The sequence below is a fragment of the Hippopotamus amphibius genome, chromosome 11 (assembly GCF_030028045.1).
Source record: "Hippopotamus amphibius kiboko isolate mHipAmp2 chromosome 11, mHipAmp2.hap2, whole genome shotgun sequence".
NCBI classification, from domain to species: domain Eukaryota; kingdom Metazoa; phylum Chordata; class Mammalia; order Artiodactyla; family Hippopotamidae; genus Hippopotamus; species Hippopotamus amphibius.
In genome coordinates, this window is record NC_080196.1 from 39,560,011 (window position 1) to 39,586,320 (window position 26,310).

The window sequence follows — 26,310 nt, forward strand, 5'->3', positions numbered from 1 at the left end:
AATTAAGTCACAGGGATGTAATGTACAGCATAGGGAATGTAGTCAGTAATATTGTAATCACTCTGTGTGGTGACAGATGGTAACTAGGCTTATTATGGTGATCATTCTGTAATGTATAAAAATACCAAGTCACTATGTAGTACACCTGAAACTAACAGAACATTGTAAATCAATTATACTTCAAAGAAAAAAATAAAAAAAATAACCCTCAAAAACAAAGAGCAAAAAAAGAAAGCATGTGGGTGTCCCCACCCACACACAGACCAAGCAAACTTAAGCTCAAAGGCTGACGTTGGTCAAATCTGGGTTCCCAGGTCAGTGTTTCTTTCAGAAAGGGAAGAGAGAAGAAAACAGAAGGCATTCACAACACCTCAGTAGACACTTCCTAAGTCTTGGCTGTCCACATGCTCCTTCAGCACCGTGCAGACATCATGTCTTATTTGGGCCACCAAGGGGGGGCACTGCTAGGAACAAACAGGTCACTGCTTCTCATGCCTCTGTGCTTGTGCCGATTCCTCTGCTTGGAAAGCTACGTCCCTAGGGAAGCTTTAGGACTCAGTTCAAATGGCACGTCTTCTGTGAAGCTTGCTCCCATACCTCCACCTGTCCAGGCCAAACTGAATGTCCTCTTCTGCAGTTTTCCAGCACCCTATTATGGAACTTGTCACACTACCTACTTGCTTTTCTGTCTCTTCCATAGGCTATGAGAACTGAGACAACAGCTTGTTTATCTCTTTATCCCAGAGCATAGTGCAGTGTTCCTATAAATGCTTATGGACTGACGGGAGGTAGAAAGGAAGAGTAAAGGATTCTGCCAGAATCAAGTGGCTCCTGAGAGATAAAAATCCTACAGGGGCTCAAAACTGGGCACAAAGTCCAATGGCACACAGTTGTCAGAAAAGTGGAGAACACTATGGTTTCAAAGAAGCACCTGCCCCACCCTCCCACAGGTCAGAATGTCTTCCTTGGGCATAACAGGCTCAGCACCTAGCCTGTGACAGGCTTGCTGTCCCCGCAATGGCTGACCAACCGAGGGCCAATTCCATACCATAGCTGCTTATAAATCAGTATCAGAATTCTGGCCCTGTTCAAAAAGGCTGTCGTCTGTTGAAGGGCTAGGAGAAGGAGAACAGTAGACTGAAGATCCTGTTCTTAGAAGTGTGGCTTCTTTTTCTTAATTTATTTCTTGGCTGCATTGGGTCTTCATTGCTGTGCGCGAGCTTTCTCTAGCTGTGGCGAGTGAGGGCTACTCCTCATTGCGATGCATGGGCTTCTCGGTATGGTGGCTTCTCTTGCTGCAGAGCACAGGCTCTAGGGCACACGGGCTTCAGCAGTTGTGGCGCACGGACTTAGCTGCTCTGCGACATGTGGGATCTTCCCAGACCAGGGATCGAACCCGTGTCCCCCTACACTGGCAGGCGGATTCTTAACCACTGTGCCACCAGGGAAGTCCCCAGCAATGTGGCTTTTAAGGCTTCAGCTTCTCTGGACTTAGAGAAGGGAACATCCAAAGACACATATGAACAGGTGTTCCCGATGGCCAGGTGGTGGGAAGAACCTGGAAGGGCAGCGACCTTTTGGTTCTTCTCTGATTGGCCTTTATGTGCAACCAATCGACCTTACAGCATGTTGGCCCTGAGCTTTCCCAGAGGGTAGTACTGTCCTGGATTTCTAAAGGGACTGCACATGATAATCAGATCCACCCTGCTCCTTTGCACTCTCATCCCTGTCCAATAACCAATCCTTCTGATCCACCAGCTTCCTTGTGCTTTGCCCCAGGACACATTCTTTTGCCACAAAGACATTCAAGTCTCAAGCAGAGTGGCTCTGCAACCCTCAACGCAGCAAGCCCAAGTATGATGAGATCACTTGGTTAAATGAGCAGATATTCACTGTGGAAGTATGGTTCACTGAGGAAACTCACCCACCCCTTCTCTAATCTCTTTATTCAAACTCTGACTGGGAAACCTGTTTGTACACATCCTATTTATAATTTATTGTATACCCAACTCAACATTTTTGCAACACCTGGACAACTAAACTGTCTTGAACAGCAGCACCATCTAGTGACCAGCACAGCAAGCTGTCTGACTGTGTGTTTTTCTAATCACATCTTTTTTTATCCCCATAACCAAGGCACATACACCTAAGCCTCCCCATTCCCTGTTGCTCAAATAATAGTTTTACCTCAACTCTTTCTCACATGTTCATTATCTTTAACTGCCTTTACTTTCCCCATTTCTTCCACCTCTTCCTTAGCTCAAGAATCATTTATCTTACTCTTCCAAATCCAAAAAACCCCGCCTACGTTTGTAAGCCCTTTGTTGAGGGGACTCACCTCTTGTTCATATCACTCACCTTTTCGTTCCCTGATGAGGACAACTCGTCGTTCTTTCACTTCCGAGCTCAGGTTATCTACCATCTTATTAATGCAATTGTCTAGAACCAGGGAGTGCGTTTTCGACTTGATGTCCTTCCGACAAATGGGGCATTCTATCTTCCGCTTCATCCACTCATTGATACAGTAGGAGCAGAAACTATGGGCACAGTTCAAGGTGACAGCCTATAATGGGAATGTGAACACAGATCAGAACTGTGATGCTTACTTCCCCAGGGTGGTTGTGATCTCAGAGCTAGGACAGGAGTTAATTCCCAAGGCCAAATGGAAATTTAACCATAATCTCATCTAGAGGGCTTACAAAGGTTATCAGAATCATTCTTAGGAATGAAAAATTTTAAGCTTCATGTCAGGTGATTCATTATCTCTCTCAAAGTTAAGTTCATAGACTCAGGTTCCAGGTAGGCTGACTTGTCTATTTCGTTCCACCAACTCAGATGACACTGCCAATGTGGGTTAGCTACCCTGCAAATGTCACTGGATGTAAGTAGGACTAGTAAGCATTTGAATGTTTGGTACAAATACATCACTAATTCTCTCATGAAAAACAAATTTGTGTCCTAATGGTGAATTAGAACCTCAACTTTAATATATGAAGGGGAGCACACTGAATACTCAGTATACAGAATGGTAAGAGGCATCATCTCTACTCAAAAGAAACTAAAAAAGTATATGTAAAAGAGAACTTAGGCTGGGGAAAAAGGAACTAAAAAATGGGAAAAAATGTAATGGGTTCAACTGACAGTGCCTTAAGAAAATAAGCCTGTGACAAGAGAGAAAGCAGAAGGAAGCGTGCATTTGAGGGGCTCCTCCAATGGTCAGCTTTCTGCCAGGGTGCTTTTCACTCCCCAAAACATAAACTGTTCTCTCCATTACTCTTGTTTATGTACATCTCTTAAGTTACAATTTTCCTGAAGCTTAAATATCTTCCTTCCTACTTTTAGGGTAGCAGTGGAAAATAACACAGAAATTACAAATTTTCCAAATGCCAAGTTGAGTCCAGAAAGCCAACTAGGAGACGTTCTCAGTAAAGAATGAGATAAATTCTCATAAACAGGACTAAAAACCTGTCTGATTAAAATGAAACCTATTCCCAACACTGATTTTAAGAGGTAACCAGCAGAAAAAGTCAGGCACATGCTGTAAACCAAACAAAGGTCAAGTTATTTGTCTCTTACATGTTGTGCAGATGCTCCAGGTGGGTTAACTCATCACCCATTCCAACCCTCCTTTCCTTGTCTTCTATTAGGGTCCAGAAGCCATGTCAAAACAGCACGGACTGAGTCTCTCCAAAGTGGGGACTCAAATGACTAGAAACTATGGGGGAAATTATGACCTGAAGTCAAAGTAGATCCAGAGCAAAAGAAACAGGTCTACCCAGGAGAGATTTTTCAGGAGGCTAAGAGACCCAATCTCCCTAAAGTCCACCAGACAAAAGGAAGCAGGGTGTGTATCTGATTTCTTTTTAAAGAAGTCTGAAAAGCACTGTCATTTAACAACTTGAGTTTAACACTTATTAGTGTAAGATGAACTGGACACAGATGGTAAAATATGTGAAAATAAGAGAGTGTGTGCAGGACTTCCCTGGTGGTCCAGTGGTTAAGACTCCACGCTTCCAATGCAGGGGATGAGGGTTTGATCCCTGGTCAGGGAACTAAGATCCCACAGGCTGCACAGCATGGCCAAATTAAAAAAAAGAAAAGAAAAGAGAGAGAGAGAGTCTGTGCGAAAACGAGAAAGGATAACAGGGAATTCCCTGGTGGTCCAGTGGTTAGGACTCCTCCCTTTCACTGCTGAGGGCACAGGTTCAATCCCTGGTCAGGGAACTAAGATCCCACAAGCCACGTGGTACAGGAGAAAAAACAAAAACAAAACAAAAAAACAGGATAACAAATGGTAACCTAGGAGAGATGTTTCATTTTCATAAGGAGCCTCAGAGTCCCTGCAATATGTTCCACTTGGCCACTGAATTCCCAGTGACGATATATCCATGGCACTTACCCCCTGTTCAAAGGCTGCACCGCACGCCCACTCTCAGTACTGTGCCCATTCAGAACAAAGAAAGAATAGCTTTATTGAGCAGCTTCAATCTGATACTTCAAATTTCTAATGCCATCTAATTCTGGATTGTGCCAGAATCAAGTGGTTCCTGGGAGGTAAAAAACCTGTCGGGGTTCAACACTCGTCACAAAATCCAACAGCGCATAGTTGTCAAAAGAGTAGAAAACACAGGACATTCTGACCTGTGGAAGGGTGGGGCAGCCCTCAGGTGGTTCTTTGAAACCAAAGTGTTTTCTCCCCAACAACAAAGAGATAAAGGCTTTATCAGAGCCCCAAACATTGATTCTATCAAACAGATACTCAAGAACAAATAAAATAAGAAAAAAGACAGTGGAGGTAAAAAAGACTACAAAAACAAATGAGAAATGGCCATCTCTAGCAATCACATTGAAGTCAAATAGCTACAGTAAGTTCCTGGAGGAAAAATCTCTTCAGAATGTTTCCCCAAAGCAGAAGCAGTCTGTGCAGCCGAGGCTCCATTCAGGGTTGGGAGAGTGAGAAGGCGTGAGCCACTGCTCATAATTACCTCAATGAAGTATTCTGAGCAAATAATACACTGGAGCTCATTCTCTAGCACGTCATTCATGTGGCTAAGAACTTCCTCCTTCTGTGCTTGCACCTTCTCCTTCTCTTCCTGCAAAGATACACAACCCCACCCGTCACTTGGGAGAACAACAATGCAAAACAGGAGAGGGAGCAAGGTTAATAGTCTGTAATAGGATTCAGGAGGAATCTAAATTAAAAATTCACCCTGGCACAGCAATACGAGAATAAAACTCCGTAAGGGTTACTGTTTCTCAGAACTGCTTTCTAATACAGGGCACCACCTTCCTTTCTTTCCTCTCTCGACTTTTTCAGTATGTATTCACACCGCAGTTTCTGTCTCCTTCCCCAAAATTAACCAAGTGATAAAAACTGAAGGTAGCATACCCACCCCACCAACTACCCAAGACCAGAATGAAGCATTAAGTATCCTATAGCAAGCTGCAGTTCAGAGGTGACACAAAATCATCCCAAGCAACCAAGAACTCACTGGATAAGAAAGAAATGAGGATCAATCCATAAAGGTAGGAAGCTTGAATTAGTGTAAAAGGTCCCTTATATTCTTTGCAGCTGCCTCTTCTATAAAATAAGGATAATACCTGTGCTCCCTGGAAGCAAGAGGCTGGAGAGATGGCCTCTTGACAGACCTTCAGGCCTCATGCTCTATGATGCTTGTCACTTTCCACTCCTGCAGTGCAATTTCCCTGTGCTTTCCCCAAGGGGTCAGACTGCTTGAGGACACACTTTTTAAGGAGGATCTAGGTGTGCTCTCTTGAAGCTGAAATTTATTAAGTTAGCACCTCATCTCCAAAACAGAAAGGATCAGGAGCCCATGAGGGGGAAAGGAAAAGTCATTTGAGGTATATTTAAGTGGTTGATTTATTTCTCATGTTTTACTTTCTCTTCTAACCAAAGCAAAGACTGTCAGACTACTTAGGACAGTGAAGAGGGACTGGACCCATTTATAACTAGAGTCAAGTTCCCTGAAAACTTTTGAATTGCTGGGTTTAAAAAGATGTGGTGGTTTCTTGGAGGCTGGGGAAGAAGGTACTATGTGATTTAAACAGAGGATAAGGATATCAAACCAACTGGAAAGGCAGTCTCCTTCTTTCCGTATTCTGCTCCAGATTTGTACGTGAGGAGGGGTGGCCTGACAGATGCTGTCAGACTCAGGCATAAGTTTCAGGTCAGAGGATGCAAACTGGTGGCCCATGGACTGGATCAAGCCTGCAGACTTATTTAATAAGTTTGGCATTCATGGTAACAATAAACTGAACTGTTGCCAATACTTGAAAACTGGGATACTTTACATAACTGGGATACGTTACATAAACATTTGGATTTCCATCTTCTGTGGAAAACTCAGATCTGACAACACTGGGCTTGCATTTCTGGATGGCAATGACTGGCTACATCAGAGAAGAGCTGCCTCCTGGGGTGGGGGTGAGGGTGTGCCTCTGCTTCACAGCTCCCCACTATGTTTTTACACCCAGGCCACTGTACTCACTTTTATTATTGGTCTGACCCCAGTGGGCACTTGAGTTTACAACCCCTAATTTAAGAGTTCCACTGATCTGATATGGGAAAAAATTATAAAAATGCATCAAAATGAACTATTTTTTATTTTGACCACATGACCCCTTAGCCTATGTGAGTGAAACACTCTGAAGCAGCATCTACCACAGACAACAGGCTAGACTACAGGATGTCTTATTCCCAGCATTTCACTTCCGAATAAGGGAAGGAAAGAGATGTTGTCTTACAGGCAGAACCTTCTACAGCCCAAATAATTCTATCAATTATTTCCCTTGAGGCAGGGAACAGCCATAACCTCTCTCTTCATTCACCATAGCAACCCTTGCACTGTTGAAAATGCTGAGTTGCATGTACTAACCAAATTCTAAACCTTCATCTTCTTTCCAGTACCTTGGTCTGCTCCAATTCTTTGTTCTTGGCTTGAATGATTGCTTCAAAGTCCTTCTTGCTGCGATTTAGCTCTTCCATCAAAGCCCGATGCTGCAGAAACATAGCAGATACATACTCAAGATGTGTTACACTGCACTGTTCCTTTCAGCCATCATGCCTGTTCCTCCATCTTTGGTTCAAAAGATCAACGGATTGGCAATTTCAAAATACTATTTTTGTTCTTCAGGACATCCCACTTACATGCTGCTTTTTTCAGGGAAAGGGGCAGATAGGGAGGGAGGCCATCAAGTCTATCAATCCCTCTGGAAATAACCCAACCTCCATGGCCATCCAAATCAACTAAAGAATTTACACTGCCTTCCAGACAGTCTGATTTTGTGGGTTTGGCTTGGGGCTCAGGGATGTGCATTTTTTAAAAAGCCACCTAAGTGATTCTGGAAACCAATGCTCAAGAACTAGTAACACTAAGGCTACTCAGCACTGTGAGCAGCTTTTAAGAAATAATCAGGGAAATATGGGATTCAGGAAAACTAGATAATCATTTTCATTGAAACAAAAAAGACCTTTAACCTATTTATCCTATAAATCACATACTACTTGCTCATAAGGCAATGATGCCTGAACCCTGCCCTGGTCTTCTGGAAGCTGGCATGCCCAAGAGCTAACAGCTCATTCATTGTGACTAACTGCCTACATCAAATGTCAAGAGGTTCCATTTCTATGAAACACAATTTCTGAGCTCCCTCATACTTAACTATAGCTTATACTTTAAATCTCATTTCAAATCCTTTTTTAAAGAAGGTGGTAAGTATTTCCAAAAAGATATTACTCAAGAAACATGAAATGTGTGGTCTCTGGAAAAAAGCAGTCATGTCAGAAGTCTTGAGTATTCATCTTGATCACTAATTAGATGCATGTGCCTTAACTTTCTCATTTATAAAATGGGAAAACAAGTGCCCCCTACATTGGGGTTAATAAGAAAAAAAATATATGAGAGCACTCAGAAAAGTTTTTAAAGTTCTATGTAAATGCAAGGTATTATAATTATAGGCCTGGAAAATGAAAACAGCTTCAGAGGGACCACCAGGTGGACAGAAAAACAACCATGTTTCATTTGAGAGTGGTAGGTCCCCCAGGCATAATGTCATAGAACCATGACCTAAAAGTATCCCATTTTAGGTTAATGAATGGAGACTGGCCAAGTGCCTTATGCTAAATGATAGTGTGTTTTCCAGTCTGTCTCAGTAGAGGGTGAGGTGTTGTGGGTGCAGGGTACTTAATGATCCCTCAGGGATTTCCAAGAGCAGAACCTTACTCTTTTCCAGTCAATTTCAAAATGATATCTGAATATTAATTTAATAATCCTCTAAATGGGAAACATGCCTACCCTCCCATCCTAGAAAATACACAAGCTTAGAAATAAAACTCCAAAAAGATTGAATTTTTCACCTAATTCTTTCCAAGGCTGTTTGTGTACCCAAGGAAATCAAGGGAGGCACCCTAAGCATGAAGTAATATGTGGCTGTTAGCACTGTCAGAAGACTGGGAGGTAGGTAAGTGACAAAACAACCAAAGGATATAAATTCTCCTGAGCAAATTCTAATGTGATTGTTCATTTTTTCTCAAAGAGATACGAACACTAACATCCTAACTTATAACAAACTACTAATCATTACACATAAAGAATGGAAGACAAAGCAGGTTTTAAAGATGCAAAAGAACTCATAAAAAATAGAGGAGAGAGAGTAGCACAGACATATATATACTACCAACTGTAAAATAGTCAGTGGGAAGCTGTTGTATAACAAAGGGAGTCCAACTCGAGGATGGAAGATGCCTTAGAGGACTGGGGTGGGGAGGGTGGGGGGGACGCGAGGCGGGGGGAGTTGAGGGAGGGAGGGAATACGGGGATATGTGTATAAAAACAGATGATTGAACCTGGTGTACCCCCCAAAAAAATAAAAAAATAAAAATAAAAAATAATAAAAAAAAAAAAATAGAGGAGAGAGGTAGTCAAGTTAAATAAATTACAGGCAGTCTTTTAGGATAATTTTATTCCTGTGAGCCTTGCCCCTTCAATAAATTGATATGTTTTGCTGACTGTTAAACTGCACATTCTCAACCTAACCTAAAATGCTTAATTGGAACATTCGCATGGCTTCAGCTCAGGAAAGGTGAGGTAATGGAGGCCTTTGCAGGGCCCGGTGGCCAAGTCACAGCTCGCAATTTCCCTCTGCTGCCCTCACCTTTCTGGAAGCACAGCCGCTCTCCTAGAGAGCCTCCTAATTGTTACAGGCTCCGTTTCATCTTCACCAGAGCAATTCGTGCTCAAATGAAGATGTAAGCTTTCACGCTGAGGTCTGGCATGTCTGTGAGGCTCCAAATCTCTGACCTGATGGCGTGAGCAGCTGCCACCTGCTCTGCCGACAGACTGGAGATGCTGCAGAGGTATGCGCTAAGCAACAGAGGCAGCCAGTGGCCACACAAAGCCTGGTTGCCCCCCCACTCCATCGCCCACTATAATCCCAGGACAATGGCAAGACACAAGTTACCTCCTGCAGAGCCTGGGCCAGCTGTTGCTTCAGGTCCTCTTCTCCTTGCTCTTTCTCCAAACCCTGCAAAGCCAAAAGCAAAATAGGTTACCCTGCAGGAAGGGGGAAAAAGGGACAAAATCCAGTGATAAGCAGAGCAGACCTGCTAGCGCAAGCATCTGGAAACAACAGGGGGCAGGGAGTGGGTGGAAAATCTCCCATTTTACTTCAAGCTGTTGGCAGTAAGGGACTTAAGCAAAATTAAACTGTTCAAATACTGCACACCTCAGGGCTGTCACCTTCAAGCCACCACTCAGGGTGTTCTGGAGAAACTCTGGATTAATACTCCAAGTTCCCCTCACTGGTTAATGCTGTGACTCCCAAAAGGATGTAAACTGAGAGCTTCTGAGTCACCAAGTATCTAAACTGAAACACAATCCCCCAGGCTGGCACTCACAAGCTTCACCATATTTCTTTCCTCAGTTCTGGCCACGCTGTCTCTCATTCTGAGTCTTTACCACCTCTAGCCCATAAACTGCTCCTCCTCCTGCCTGAGCTTATGCTATATCTCCCCCATTCGCCCCCTCGAGTGTGGATGCCTTCCACATCATCACTCTCCAACATTCAGCACCTTCCACAAGAACCTCTGGGCCCTTCCCTCTTTAAGAATTACCTACCCGTTTAATATGCCACCTGGAAATTGTTCTCTAATTTAAATATATTGACTTGAAACGGTTCTGATTATTTTGTGTGTATAGTACATCTTGTCTCCTCAGCAAGATATATTCCTTAATGACAAAAACCATTTATTAAGCATCTTTATAACCACCCAAACCCAAGTAAAGTGCCAGGCAACATGGGTGCTCAAAAAAATCTCTGTGGGAGGGCTTCCTAGGTGGCGCAGTGGTTACGAATCTGCCTACCAATGCAGGGGACACAGGTTCGATCCCTGCTCCAGGAAGATCCCACATGCCGTGGAGCAACTAAGCCCGTGCACCACAACTAATGAGCCTGCGCTTTAGAGCCTGTGAGTCACAACTACTGAGCCCATGTGCTGCAACTACTGAAGCCCATGCACCTAGAGCCCGTGCTCTGCAACAAGAAAAGCCACGGGCAATGAGGAGCCTGTGCACCACAATGAAGAGTAGCCCCCACTCACTGCAACTAAAAGAAAGCCCGCGCACAGCAAAAAAGACCCAACACAGCCAATAAAATAAATAAATAAATAAATAAATTTATAATTAAGAAAAAAAAAATCATCTCTGTGGGAATTCCCTGCCAGTCCAGTTGCTAGGACTGTCACTGATGAGGGCCCGGGTTCAATCTCTCGGGGAACTAAAATCCCACAAGCTGGCAGCAGGGCCAAAAAAAAAAAATCTGTGTGAAGTAGCAAGGGTTAAATAAGCTTCTGAGCAAGCAGTAGGGTAGGATAAATTCCTAGGGTTTGGTGGCAAAGGGAAATGCAACTAATAAACAAAGAACAAGATATACTTCACTATGAGTGATTTATACATGACCCTCTCATTCCTGGAGAAATTCTATAAACCAGTCCTTTTTTGCCTTTCTTTACCATTTTGGTATGGGAAAAGATTTTACAGCTATATCTTGAAGCATGCAGAAGGCAGCCACAAATATTAATTAACAGTACTCTTATTCCTGAACATATTAGCCTTTAAAGAGAGTTCTGCTCTGGTGAAGGTGTCATAAACTAAATATGTAGAGATAAACCTCCCTCCATTAACTTCAAGAACTAGTCCAGGCTGGAAAGGGGCAGCAGAAAGGTACATATAAGAAAGCAGTGTATACCCTTAGAAAAACCTACTTAATCCATGGCCTTTGCTAAGACCATCAGTTCAAGGGAATAGCTGAGATTAGAATGAAATCTATAAATTGTTCAGAAATATGCCAACACAACTGGTTTCTTACCCTGAGTAAAGTAAATGAAAAATACAAGCTTATTCACTTCAATCCTGATTGGCCCTTCTTAGTTCTAAGTCAACAACGGGGAATTCTTGACATTCAGTATTACCTGAGCAAGTAGTTGGGAGTAAAACATGTGGTTCTTGCCAGATGAGAACTGGCATTTTGAGCAGAACTAGGATCAGCTTAGAAGCTTTGTGCAAGAGCCTGTCATCTAAACAAATGACTCTGGACACAGACACGTTTGCTCTCACCTTGACACAGCTAAGACAGTCATTATTTTCTCTACTAATGGCCCTGTGGAAGGTGGCTTATCACTCAACCCAACAACTGAGTCATGGGGACCTATCCCCTGCCATGCTGGCTACACAGGACAGAAACAAACATTTTCTGCCTTTCTAACCTCCCACTTCCTAGGTTAGCTACAGAGCTAACAAGTTGCCAGGTAAATCAAGGGCAGAGTAATGAGCTGACCTGTACCTGCCTTGGGTACAGGAATTTGTGGCTTTGACCTCAGAGCAGAGAAAGATTACTCATGAAGACAACTATTGCTTTAACGGGGGTGTACTGTAATCTGGGGGCATCTTGACCTTAATCCAGCCTCTCTCTGAATTTACCTCAGTTCTGAGATGCCTCAGCTTTACACCCTGCTATGTCCTGGCTGGCTCTGCCAGTCACCTTACCCCATCTTGGCACCCCAACCCTGGCTCTTGATCTGATCATCATGCTGAACCTCAAAGTTTCCTGTTCCTATTACATCTCCTGTTCCTGGCACTCAGCACTTGGTCCCTGATCCAGAAACAGAGAGCTCTGGCCAGAAGCTCACAGAGGGCCTGCCCACCCCAAGGGGCTCTCTTGCCCTTCCCTCCTGTGTGGTACCTGGAGATGCTGCTGCTCTTCCTGGAAAGTCTTCTCCAGCTGCTCCACTCTGGCCTGCTGTTGGGCCTGTTCTGCACACAGCTGGGACTGTAAATCCTGCAGTTCCTGCTCCATTTTTACAATTTTCTTTGAGTTCCCTTTCTGGGTCTGCTTTTTCACGTTCAGAACAGCTACCTGTTTTTCCTGCATCTGTGTTTTCAACTTTAGAATCCTGGACATGGTTACCTTAAACAGCTCTAAGCTGCTCTGAGATGCTGAAGGATTTGAGGCTTTCTGCTTCTTATGATGAAGCTCTACAACTTTTGTGGGGCCTGGGTAAACATGAGCTCCTGTGGTCTTCCCACTTGGCTCAAGAGAAGTCAACTTAGGATCCAAATATTCAGAGGGTTGACTGGCCACTTCACCCTTCCCATGTGACTTCACTGGCTGACCAGGTTCACAAGACACTTTACTTATTTTGGATTTCAAATTTGAGGGGCCTTCAGCTCCAGAACCTTCTAATTCATCCAAACTAAATTTCCTTTTAGTTCTCAAGCCCTTATTTTTTTCCATCATTTGGTCACTTTTTGGGGAAAGACAAGGATAAATCCTCTCCCAGTCTTCTTCAGTAACTTCATATTCATACTCTGCATTCTCTTTATTTTCCAGAGGCACCCCCAGCTGGATGCGATCTCCCTTATGGATAGAATAGACCTTTAAAGGTTCTAGACGTTCTCTGTTCAGCCAAACACCATTCAGACTCTGGGGAAAGGGAAAGAAAGACAAAATAAGCGTCATGATTTTCCTCATCTTAATGAAATTTATCTCCTGCTGCTGCAAAACCTTCTGTCTTTTCAGAAGGAAAACCCTTGAGAACAAATAGAAAAGAAAGGTTTTATAAACCGCCATCCTTAGAAACAGCATTCTTCAAACAGCACTTTGGCTTTTTACGTATATGACGTGCCTGCCTCCAGAGAACTGCCTTTATAACCGGTAGGAATCACCTTATTACTGGTGGATGAATTACTCAAATGAATGCAGTAGCATTAAAAGAAACTGAAAAAAAATAGCTCCTATTGACCTAAACTGGAGGCAATGGCCCAAGACTGGAAAAACTGCTATTAGTGAAGGAAGCAGTATTTAATGATGAGGTTCCAAAGGTATGCTTAGCCAAGAAAGTCAGGCAGCCACTGTCTCTGGATGCTTGGGGCCCCTGAACACATTGGTGAGTGAGAAAATACTTTCCAGTTACACATAAAACAAAAAAGAAAGAACCAATATCTTGTACTGGGGTCAAATTGCAGGTGTGATCTGACCCAAATAATAGCACCGGAGATCCAAAGGCAACAGACATAGTGGTTAAGAGCTGGAGCTCTGGACTCAGACACACTTGGATTCATAGCCCAAACGCACCACCTTGGGCTTAGTAGCTGCACTGCTTTCGGTAATTTACTTAACCTCTTTGTATCTCAGTTTTGTCTGTAAAATAGTACAGTTCCTACCTCATACTGCTCTGGTGAGGAATGACTGAGATGATATATGTAAAACACTTAGAACAGTGACTCACATATAACAAATGCTTGATGTTTACTTTTGTGATTTAAATCAAATCATAGTGTAGGGAGTAAGAGCAGGTACCTTGGAGTCAGACTGCCTGGGTTTCTAATTTGGCTCCATGACTTAATAGCTGTGTGACTTAGGCAAGTTTCTTAACCTCTCTATGCCCCAGTTGCCACATGTATAAAATGTAAGATAATGACAGTCTCTCCATCATGGTGTTTGTGTGGATTTAATGAGATAATAAATGTAATGTACTCAGAAAAGTACCTGGTACATGGTGAGCATTATATAAGTATATATATGTGTTCACTACTATTATTATGTTCTGGCTCAACTGACTTATCAACAAACACTTCAACTCTATGCTCGGCAAATACACCAATTGCAAAAGCAGAAGATATGAAAACAACTTTTAGCAGCTGACTGTGGAAAGGAAAACACAAGGGCATATTTAAGCAAATGTGGGATTACATAGCACAGCCTATAAATGCAAAGGAATATCATGTAGAGCTGGGTTAGCTAAGAGATGCTAAATGGGGATGACAGGTCCTAAAATAGACTTGAAGCAAAGGCACGATTTAAAGTTTAAAGAGACAAGTGGGCATTTTAACCCATATCAAGGACTTAACTTTGGGGGACAGGCCAGAAATGAAGCTCACATGTGAACTGGGACTAAGGCTTATGTTTATGTTGGTAACAACAGCTACATACTTTCACCAAGAAAAAATACATGGTCAATCCCAATATGAAGGACACGGAGCTTGACCACAGGCACAGAGGATCCAGGGGAGTAGAGACTGGATCTCAGCTCTGGTTTGGTATTAAGCCCTTGTTTCTGGTTCTATATTATTTGGCTCAAGCGGGGAGGGAAAGAGGAGCACAGAAACACACAGAAAGACTGGCTTTACCTCACTGCCTTGGGCCTAACCTGGCTTATCTGTCAACCTTCTACCAGCCTTTCCATTCATATTCAGCCTGAGAAATTACAGGAAATGATCAATTCTGCAGACTTCTGAAACAACACATGAGGATTTAACAAAGGATGGAGATGGAGACCAGAAGAAGAATCAATTTCAAATTATACACAGGAAAATGGTGTCAGGGAAAGCAATATGACACAGGTAGCCACCTAATGCCAAGATACAGACATTTAAGAAAAACTCAAAGGCGAAGATAAGGTTAAATAAAGAAAGAAGGTTATGGAAGCAGCCCAAGATAGGAGAGAACAAGGATTCCCTAAAAAGCTGAGGCAACCTCTTATGACATATATGGCAACCCTCCACTACTAGATCCTCTGCATTAACCTGCCTCCTTCAGAGCCCTTTAGGTCTGAAAAATAAGCTTTCAAAATTTTCCCAACACATTTAATCCCTGGATCCCTCTGTTTACCCATTAATCACTCCTTGGTGACACCTAGTGGCATAATCTGGACCAAAGGCCCAGATCGGGTCTGTTCACAAAGTGACTGTAGAAAAGATGAAAATACCATGGCTATATTGGAACAATCAAGTACTGCCCAGGATATGATCTCAAATACAATCGTTTAAGTAAATCAAACTCTGTTCAATACTTTCCTGATGTTGGTTTTCATAATCACCAGTTTGAACAACGTCAGCAGCAGCAAAGTGATAACCAAAGAAAAGCCTGCCCAATGCTTCAGTCATCAATGGGAAAAAGGTGGAAAAACCCTCATCCCCTTAAACACTAATTACTTCACTTGATGCTCAATCTCTGTCCAGCGTTTTTAATCAGTTGTTGAGAACAGTGGAAACCCAAAGCCAAAAGTCAATGTTTCCTTGCGGTTCTCTAGATCGGGGGCTGCATAACAGGAGGTGAGCAGCAGGCGAGCCAGCCAAGCTTCACCTGCCGCTCCCCGTCGCTTGCATTACCACCCAAACCATCTCTCCCCCCGACCCCACCATGGAAAAACTGTCTTCCACAAAACCCGACCCTGGTGCCAAAAAGGTAAGGGATCGGGGGATCACTGCTCTAGATGATTTATGTAGCTCAGTAGTTCTTAGCCTTAACGGTACAGTGAAATCACCTGGAAATGTTTAGAACACAAAGCAGTGCCTGAGTCTCATCCTCAGACCAAATTAATTGGTCTGAGATGGGAACCAGGCATCAGGATTTTTAAAGCCAGGTTAGACACAAACACCATGTATAATCATATCAAGACACAGTGCACCTTTGCAGTCAACCCTTCACCCATTTCCAGGCATCTACTCATTTGGTCTCTAACCTACACAGGTTTGCCTTTTCCATAATGCTGTATAAATGAAATCATACACAGCATGTACCTTTTTGAGTCTGGCTTCTTTCGCTTAGCACAATGGCTCTGAGATGTGTCCACCTGGGTGTACTACAGTAATTGGGTGTTTTTATCGCTGAGTAGTACTCCAGGATACGGGTGTACCGGTTTGTTTCTCTGTTCCCTAGTTGTTTCCTCAGAACACTCATGTACAAGTTTCTGTGAGGACACACATTTCCATTAATTTGGGGTAAATACCTAGAAAGAGAATTGCTGGGTAAATGTATGCTTAACTGTGAGAAACTGCCAAACTGTTTTTCAAAGTGGCAGTACCATTTTGATTTCTCACTTTCAGTATTTAAGAGTTCCAGTTACTCTGCATGCTCACCAACACTTGGTACTGTTTTATTTTAGCAATTCTAATAAGTGTATCAGTCAATATTTTAAAAAATTCTTTACTAAACAAACATAAAAGTGTACAAATCATAAATGCACAACTAGATGAATATCACAAAGGGAACATCTCAGTGTAACTACCGCAAGGTTTAAAAAACAAAAAACAAAAAACCCCCCACATTATCAGCATCCCAGAAACATCCTCATGCCTCCTTCTAGCCACTAAGCACCACTGTCCCCCATTAAGGTGACTACTAGCCTGGCTTAACATCACACATTAGTTTTGCCTGGTTTTGAACAGTATATAAATGGCATCAAATAATATGTATTCTTTTGTGTCTGTTTTCTTTCACTCAATATTATGTTTGTGAGATTTATCCATGTTGTTGGATACAGTAGTAATTCACTCACATTCATCACAGTATAGTGTTTCATTGTAAGAATATTCCACAGTTTATTTATCTGTTCTACTGCTGAAAGACATTTGGGTGGTTTCCTTGGGAGTGAAAATATTGTGTGTATGTATGTATGTGTATAACTGTAATAAATAATGCCAAATAATTTTCCAAAATAGTTGTACCAGTTTACACTTCTACCAAAAGACTACTCGCTCCATACCTGTGCTAATATCTGTCATCATCAAAATTTAATTATAGTTGCTCTCTGACTACAGGGTGTGTAGTGGTATTCCATCATGCTTTTAATTTATATTTCCCAGATCATGAATGAATTTGCACATTGCACGGATACTGAACTAGAAAGAACCTTTTGTGAAGTGCCTAGCTCTTGCCCATTTTAAAAACTGGATTATCTTTCTTTTTTTAAAATTAATTAATTTATTTATTTATTGGCTGCATTGGGCCTTCGTTGCTGCACATGGGCTTTCTCTAGTTGTGGTGAGCAGGGGCTTCTCTTTGTTGCAGTGCGCAGGCTTCTCACTGCCCTGGCTTCTTTTGCTGCAGCTCACTGACTCCAGGGCATACGGGCTTCAGTAGTTGTAGCTTGAGGGCTCAACAGTTGCGGCTCTCGGGCTCTAGAGTACTGGCTCAGTAGTTGTGGCACATGGGCTTACTTGCTCCGAGGCATGTGGGATCTTCCCGGACCAGGGATCGAACCCATGTCCTCTGCATTGGCAGGCGGATTCTTAACTACTGCGCCACCAGGGAAGTCATCTGGATTATCTTTCTTCTTCTTACTGATTTGGAGTTCTGTACACATCTGAGTATAAGTCCTTCATTAATTATACGTGTAACAAGTATCTTCCATTCTGAGCATGCTTTCACTCTCTTAATGATATCTTTTGATGACTGGAAATTCTTATTTTTAATGTGATATCAGTTTTTTAAAAGTATCCCGGGCTTCCTAGTTGGCGCAGTGGTTAAGAGTCCGCCTGACAATGCAGAGGTCACGGGTTCGATCCTAGCTCCAGGAAGATCCCACATGCTGTGGAGCAACTAAGCCCGTGTGCCAAAAAAAAAAAAAAAAAAGTATCCCATGTGTAGGCAAAATTTGAAACAGGGCTGAGAACCACTGCTCTAGCCACTGGGAGACCAAAAGCTGAATTGTTTCAAGCAGCAAGGTTTGTTCAGACTCATCTGTCCACAGAAGGGGTTAAACTAGATCATCTCTAAGGTCCCCATTTTGATGCCAATTTCTGTTCTGTTCACAGTGCCTTGCCAAGAGTGCTGAACCAATTTACTTAGCATTTATGCTCTCCTCCAACACCATGCCAACTCAAATTAATCCTAGTGCAGGAAGGTACTTTCTCCAACAGCTTAAATCTAGCAGTTTTATGCATGCAAAATGAGGCCACTGGGCAGGCCTGCAGGATACCTGTGATGCTATGAATTATAATAGGAAATACACATTTGGTATTCACCCCTGTTTCTAGCACAGTTTCTAAAACCCTTGAACTTTCCTAAGTGGTGACAGTGATCAACATATCTTTTGTTATGTTAATGGAGTGACTTCCGGAATGCCCCAGGGTCACCTATGAGGGCTGGGTGCCAGGGGAACCAATCCTGTGATTGGAGGGTTGGAACTTTCAGTCCTACCTCTCAACTCCCTGGGAGGGGAGAGGGGCTACAGCTTGATCACCACTAGCCAATGAGTCAATTACACATATGTAATGAAGCCTCCATAAAAACCCAAAAGGATGGGGTTTGGAAAGCTCCCTAGATGAACACCTGGAAGTGCTAGGAGAGTGGCACACCTGGGCAGGGCATGGAAGCTCCATGCCCCTTCCCACATACCTTGCCCTGTGCGTCTCTTTCATCTGGATGTTCACCTGTATCCCCGACCATATCCTTTTATAAAAAACTTGGGACTCCCCTGGTGGCCCAGTGGTTAAGAATCAGCCTGTTAATGCAGGGGACACAGGTTCAAGCCCTGGTCTGGGAAGATCCCGCATGCCACAGAGCAACTAAGCCTGTGTGCCACAACTACTGAGCCTACGCTCTAAAGCCCACGAGCCACAACTACTGAGCCAATGAGCCACAACTACTGAGCCCACACGCCACAACTACTAAAGCCCACGCATCCTAGGGCCCACCTAGAGCCAGTGCTCCACCAGAGAAGCCACCGCAATGAGAAGCCCACGCATCACAACAAAGAGTAGCCCCTGCTTGCCACAACTAGAAAAAGCCCGTGTGCAGCAACAAAGACCCAACACAGCCAAAAAATAAATAAATAAATAAATAATTTTTAAAAACAATACTAATAATATAATAAACTGGTAAATGTAAGTAAATGTATTCCTGAGTTGTGAATCACTCTGTAGCTAATTAATTAAATCCAAAGTGGGAGGCAGCCATGGGAACTTTTGATTTATAGCCAGTCAGTCAGAAGTACAGGTAAAAACCTGGACTTCCAACTGGCACATGAAGTTCAAGACAGGGTCTTTGGAACCTCCAACCTATAACCGGTTGGTCAGAAGCACAGATATTAACCTAGGGTTGTGACTGGCATCTGAAGCGGAGGGCAGTCTTGTGGGATTGAGCCCTTTACCTGTGGAATCGGATGCTATCTCTGGTAGATAGATGGGGGTGGGGATTGGGGGGGTGAACACCCACGCCCATTGGAATTGGTCTCAGAATCATTTTAATATCCTTCCTTCTAACAGGTATCTTTAAAATCCTTTCAACCAGAACTATGCAAAATGGTACCTAAAGACATTTCATACTTCCTAATCCTTAAGTGTTTACATCAGAATTTCTCTCACTTCACAGTCTGTAGTTTCACTGTATGCACAGGTGTTTGTATATATGCACTTTTGGTACTTCCTAATTGCTGGACTTTATATACTATTTCACCTCCCTTAGTATTCACACTAGATCTGTGGTTTTCAAATTTGTTTCAAGCAAAACAAAAACAAAAACAAACCCTTTATTCAAAGGAAATCTTCCTTAGAGCACTAATATACAAAAGAGGTGAAAAGTGAGACAAGGGATTTGCTCTGATGGAAAGGAGTGGGGAAGAGAAGAAGCTAAGGGCAGTCAGCTCAGTTCCTCCCCATCCCCACGCCCTGAATCACAGGTATATTCCAGAATCTTTGTCAGATTCCCAAGGTCTCTGGACCCCTGACTCACAAGAGACCAAGTCCCTTGGTAATTTAGTCTGGTTTCTGGAACAGGACCTATTGTCCCAATTCAGGTGTTCCCTACAGAGTAACTAACTCCAAGTCACTACAACTGATCTTGGCGTAATCTAATCTCTGGCAGCATAGAGAAGTAATCCTCTCTGGGGAAGACAAGTGGGTAGCTAGGGGAGAAGATATATTTTTGAATCTTTTAATTTTGTACCATGTATTAACTCTGGGCGGAAAAACCATAACTTAAAAAATAAACAAAAAATCAATAAAGGTAACTAGGTTTCTGTGGCTTACTGTACCTTGTTGTCCATAATTGTCCATTGGCCCTCCGCGCTCTGCTTCAAAATACAGTGGTTTCGGGAAATCATCAAAGGGCAGATTTTTGATACCAACTGGTATGTGACACCAAATCCTCGTCCTACAGTCACCTAGGAAGACAACAACAATGTAAGAGACACAATCAGCCACTGTACTGAAAAGGGAGGTCCTTTACAATCTTGTCAACCAGCAATATCCACAAGTGTTAACTAATGAAACCAGATTCTCATGAAACACAAACAGCTCATTGGCCATCTCCTCCTTCAGTTGCCATAGGAGCCACTGGGTAGAAAAAGGCAAAAAGCTGTGATGGAGGAATTCTTTCTACACACCCCCATCAATGAGTCTTAAACACTGCCAAGAACTATAGCTTCTATATAAGATAGTCCTTCCAATTTTTCAGTGGCTCTAACTTGGCATCTTTCTTCCTTTAAACTCTGCCCTGGGCACCACCAGAAAATCTCCAATTCCCCTTCACATGACAGCTATAAAGTATCTACCAAATCTTCCCTTTTCTTTGCCCTATGTTCCCAGTTACTTCAACGTAACTCCATGGCATAGGTTTGAGTCTTTTTGCCATCCTAATGGCTCTGTGAAGAGACTCCTAGTTTATTTTTATTCCTGGATGCCACATTAAAAAAAAAAACCTAATTTTTATAACATAGTCAGATGCAAGTATCACTTTCCCAGGTCTAGATATTATCAACGGAGCATATAAATTGCATTAGCTTTCATAGCAGATCTATCGTACTGCCAATGTATCCGTAGGCTAAGGAATGATTAAATTTCTTGGTCTAACCCTCCCCCAAGAGTTCATATGCTAAGTCATGTCTTTTCTGTCCTATACTTGACTAGTTGGTAAATTTGGATTCAAGTGCAGGACTGACATCGATTCCTATTAAATTTTACTTTGTTAGTTCAGCCTATCATGAGCTTGTCAAGACCTTTCTGAATTTTTCATCTGCCATCAGACATACTCAAATCCCTTCCAGCTTTAAGTCACCCACCAAATTGATAGGATGCCCTCTGTACCTTCATTCAAGACACAGATAAAAAGATTAAAACAGGTTGTAATCAAAGGCAAAGCTCTCAAGGAAGCCTAGTAAACATTCTACCAAACAATCTAGGAACACCTTCAACCAGTTATAATTCAACCAAAAGATGGAAATCCTTATTTTCCATCTTATCCACAAGAACAGCCTGAGAGCCTCTGGATAAGGCTGCAATGAAGTCCCATTTCACATCTACTGTATCTTCCTGACGGACCAGTCAAGTTCATAATAACCCTGTCAAGGAAGGAAATAAAATCCTCCGGATACAGACTGCAGAACTCCCTGTTCATTCTTTTTGGTGCACAAACCACCTCTTTAATGACTCATACCTCACCCTTACCTGGGAACACTAAGCCAAATAGTCTGTGGTTTTCTAAAAGCTGCACTTTTTGTTCCTCCTGAGTTCTTTCAAAATCATGCCTGTCCTCCTCAGTCCCTCAAAGACCACCACGACTCTCTGTCTCAATCTACTCTTCCTCACAAACTCTCATCTTCATAACTGACACTACCACCCAACCTACTGCTTAGCCCCAAACCCAGGAGCCATCTTTGATTCGCTGTATGTCCCTCATCCCCATATTCAAATCATCAGCAAAATCTAGTGGCTGTAATTCAAATATGCCCTAAATCTATTCACTTCTTTCTCTCTCAGTGGTCACCACCTTAATGCAAACAACACTGCTTCCTCCAGTGACGCTGTTTTTGCTCCTGTGCTAGCCCCCATTCTTCACACAGTAGCTGGGGTGGTAATGCAAAAACTTTAAACCAGATCTTTTCCCTTCTTAAAATTCTCTAATAATCCAAACGTCCTTCCACAGGCTCTAAGGCCCTTAATGTCCTAACCCCCCTCTACCTCTTTAGTGTTACCTCACATTATGGTCAGAAACACTCAAGGCTACCTGAGGGTACTTGCACTTATCCCTTCTGATTAGAACGTTCTTCTCTCAGACATTTGCATGGGCTCCTCCCCATCTTTCAAGCTGCAGCTCCTCAGAGACCTACCCTGGTTACCTGATTTAAAGCTGCTGCTTGCTCCCTTCCCCCGCCACTGCATTCTTTGTCGTTATTAGCATGTACTCACCACAGTCCAAAATTATCTTGCTGGTTTCATTTATTTTTGTTTACTTTTATTTATTTTTCTAAATTTATATTTAGAATTTAAATTTCATGGGCAGGGACCTTATTTGTCTTGTGTACCACAGTATTTCTGCACTCCTCAGGGCCTCTTTCTGCTCAGTAAACATTTGTGAATAAGTGGAATAATAAAGAGATCTTGCTTCTGAGTCCTCCTAGATTCCAGGAGATGGGCATTTTTTTGGGTCAGAAGTTGGAAAATGGGTTATTACCACTGGAAACCATGGAGCAGCAGCCAAGAACCTTACAAACCTTTAAAATTTTGTGGTGATCACCTCCACCCAAACCCTGAATCTGAAGTTTTTCAATGGTTTGACAGTTTGCCAGAAATTCCATTAATTATAGAAGCTCCTCTGAATTAATACATATACCCTTTAAAAAGAGAATGTTTAAGGATTTAACTGTCATCCATATTCAGTAAGAATTTCCATTTAGGTAGCTTTCTTTCTAATAAAGAAAGTATTAAATATTCCATTTTAATACCTGAGGGGAGACAGTCAGACTGCCTTTATGGTAGCCTGGAGAAACTAATACAAAAAAAGGGAGATGAGCTCCTTTTTCTGAAATCACTTCCTTTGAACACTCAATCCAGGAGAAACTCTTTTTTTTGTCTTTCTCTTCACTGTGTGGTCCTAGAATTTACCTCGATATACTGATAATTCATCTACACCATGGTTAGAGTCTATATGAGCTTATCTGACTATTCTAGCACCATTCATAACATAAAACTAAATTTCCCATGGGAACTGAGTGCCAACAAACTGCCAACTCATGGCTGGGGTTGTTTCCATTTATAAGTTTTGCAAGCCTTTATGCTTACTGACAGTATCGGTCTACAAGTTCATTTTGTTCTCACCCACCTTCACTAATGTTTTCCTCCTAAGCATGACTCCTACTGTTTTCCAAAAGACCAACAACTCCTCTAGGACCATCCTTTCCCTTTTTCCAACCCTCTTAGAGCAAAGAGCTTCATGAAAACCAAATACAGGAGAAGAAAAAGAGAAAAATGAAGATACTATGATTTTCCCCAAAGGCCCTACCTGGGAACTAGCTAATTTGCAGTAAAAACCTCTATCTAACTTGTTTCTCTACCAAACTGTCTGGATTGGTTTAAGAAGTTTATAGACACCCATTCAGCAGACAATTTACTACAGTATTCCCTTCAGTGAAATGACAGGAACCTTGTTTCATTATTGTAGCTGAGACTCTGAGGGGTACTAGGAAGGTAAGAAACTGACCTTACTCTGTTATTATAACTAAACAATATTAGCAAGCCTCCTAAAAGCTTGAGCACACCAGCCTGTGCTATGGTTTGGCGACCATTACAATAAGCAAGACTTCATCTCTTGGCTTTGACTCAAGCCTCTGTCCATATACACTGCAGGCCATGCTCCAACTACTTCCTAAGATCTGACCTTGCAGACAGCCAGGCCTGGAAGGCCTCTCCTCCAAATAGGCCCAGAGGCAAGCCAGTCTTCCTGCTATAGCTTCACCATTCACTCAGGTTTGTATGGCTCTCTCTTCACACAAAATTATCCCATAGTTTAAAATGTGTAGGAGTACTTTATAGTCCTCTTGCCCTTGCTCCAGGGGCTTTAACTCTTTCTGCCTGCCCCCTTCCCAAGACTCGCAGTGCTACCGAGCTATTCAGAAGTAATAAATTAATCCACCACAACTGAATCTCAAACAACGAATTAACATGATCACTAAATTCCTTGTAGGGTTGTGTGTGAGAGTGTGGTACATGTGCGGGCTCAGATTAAATGATGTATGTGAAAGTCCAGTCCTACACAAAACAAGGTATGGTTACTATTATTCAGGTGTTAGTATCTTCATTTGTTAAATTTTGCAAAGTTTATGCTTTTGGAAAGGGTCATGTAGGAAAGGTCAATGCTAAAGCTGAAAGAATGAATGCCCAATACGGACTTTCAGGCACTGATAGAGCAGACAGAAGAGAGATTTGGGGGCTGAGGTATCTTCCTGATGTTCTTCAATTCACAACATATGAGTAATCCTTTATAATCCCCCAATCTAGCAACACTTAAGGCTGGACCTGAATTCCTCCTCTAACTATTCTTAGGATAGTTCTAAATAAACCACACCTTGGCACTTGATCATCGGGTCTGCATGGAGGTTCTCAAACTGCTTCACTGTATAAAATCCTCTTTCCCCATTCAAGCAATAAACTCTGAGAGCAGAAGTCATTATTATTTGTCCCTCTGATACCACACCAAATAATAGGAGACTGAACTAAGACTATGTCATTTATAGGAAAAATCTAGCTAAACATACAAAATTATCAAAAGACTTCTTTAACCTTCACACAAATCATTTCCAAAACCAAAACCCATTCACCACAAGCTGGTCCCTGATCTAGCCCTCCTTCGCAAGCTGACTGTACTCTCTCCCCTCTCTCTGCCATCACTCTCTCTTAGAACCACCACGCCAGTCCTAGCGGGCCCCACCTGAGACCGCGCCTCACCTGTCCTCTTTAAATTTTTTGTTCTGCATTTATGATTGCATCAAAGAGCATCATAAGCAGGCTCTGGAGAGAATTCTTGTATTTCTGAAGCCCTACCTCAACCCATCTAAGCGGGTGCCAATCGACAGTACCGAGACTCACAGGATAATTGTGGCCCAAAACAAAGCGCCAATTTTCCTCAAGAGTTGGAAAGGAAAAAGGCATTGGTACGTAAAAGTCTGAGTATTTTAAGGGACACGACCCCCAAAAATAAACCTGAGAAAGTTCACGCACTCAGCAGTCCTCCGAGGTTGCCCCCAGGCCGCGGACAGTTCGGTGACCCTCTGGAGTTGGGGCAGCTCGCCGCCCCCCAGTTCCGCCGCCCACGCAGGGCGCCGCAGGGCTCCGTGCGGCCCCAAGAGGGGCTGTGCCCGCCCCCCAATCCAGCTACACAGTCGCCTCCTTCCCCCTGGAAACCCCAGCAGTCCTCACATCCTCTACGCCCACCTCTCGCCCTGCCCCTCCAGCAGGCTCCCCCCCGCAAACTGGACACGGGCCGCACTCGCCCCTCGGGCCTAGGCGGCTCTCCAGGGGACCATCTTTCCTCCCACACGGTCCTACGGCCCCCGGACACCCCCCACCTCAGACCCCCGCAAGTGCTCGCACCAGACCCCTTTCTCCGTTCCCCCGGGGCCCAGCCTTCACCGCTCTCTCCTCTTCCTCTCCCACCACCTCTTTTCTATTCACCCCTCCCTCCCGGACGCCTGGCCTCCCTCCGGCCCCGGCCTCCTCCAACCCCCATCCCTCGCCTCAAGAAGACCCCTCCCCCTCACCTCGTTTCCATCCTCCAACAGCAGCCACTCGGCGTTCATCCCGACCCGCCGCAAGCACCAGCTCCGGTCACCGGCGCGGCTTTCCGTGACCAGGGAGCCGGGATCCCCCATAGCCTACTCCGCCCTGGGTCGCGCGCGGTCAGCACAGAGCGAGACCCCCACCCGGGTTCCCGCCGCCTCTCCTCTTCCTCGCGGGCGCCATACCTACACTACAGACAGAAGCAATCGCTAGGCGCACGCGATCGATGCGAAAGCTCGCTTGGGCTCTGCCCAGAGCCTGCCCCCGGCAGGCAAGCCGGCGTCACTGCGCCTGCGCGAGAGGAGGGCACTTGGGGCCTGGCAGCCCAGCTGAGGGCGGTGTAGCCCAGGTGAGGGCGGTCTAGCTCCAGGTCCAGCACTTGCCCGAGGCACTCTGATGCTCTTGTCTCACCTTGTTCACCCTTTATACCGCTCCCCACCCCCGGTCTAGCCTCCCCAAA

At 43.5% G+C, this 26,310-nt stretch overlaps 1 protein-coding gene across 3 annotated transcripts in view; it reads right to left on the minus strand.

Moving 5' to 3' along the window:
- The window catches only part of RNF8 (ring finger protein 8), a 37,804-nt gene extending 11,720 nt beyond the window's left edge, over window positions 1–26,084 (minus strand). For 2 of the 3 annotated variants that reach the window (XM_057699876.1, XM_057699877.1), the window contains exons 1-7: window positions 25,832–26,083; window positions 20,333–20,461; window positions 12,259–12,999; window positions 9,481–9,543; window positions 6,929–7,018; window positions 4,986–5,093; window positions 2,359–2,563 (exon numbers count right to left, since the gene is read on the minus strand). In XM_057699876.1, coding sequence (XP_057555859.1) covers window positions 2,359–2,563; window positions 4,986–5,093; window positions 6,929–7,018; window positions 9,481–9,543; window positions 12,259–12,999; window positions 20,333–20,461; window positions 25,832–25,942 — 1,447 coding nt within the window. In that variant the 5' untranslated portion in view covers window positions 25,943–26,083. Of the gene's footprint in view, window positions 1–2,358; window positions 2,564–4,985; window positions 5,094–6,928; window positions 7,019–9,480; window positions 9,544–12,258; window positions 13,000–20,332; window positions 20,462–25,831 lie in introns of all 3 variants that reach the window. The other variant, XM_057699878.1, reaches the window with a different exon arrangement.
- Window positions 26,085–26,310: the final 226 nt, after the last annotated feature.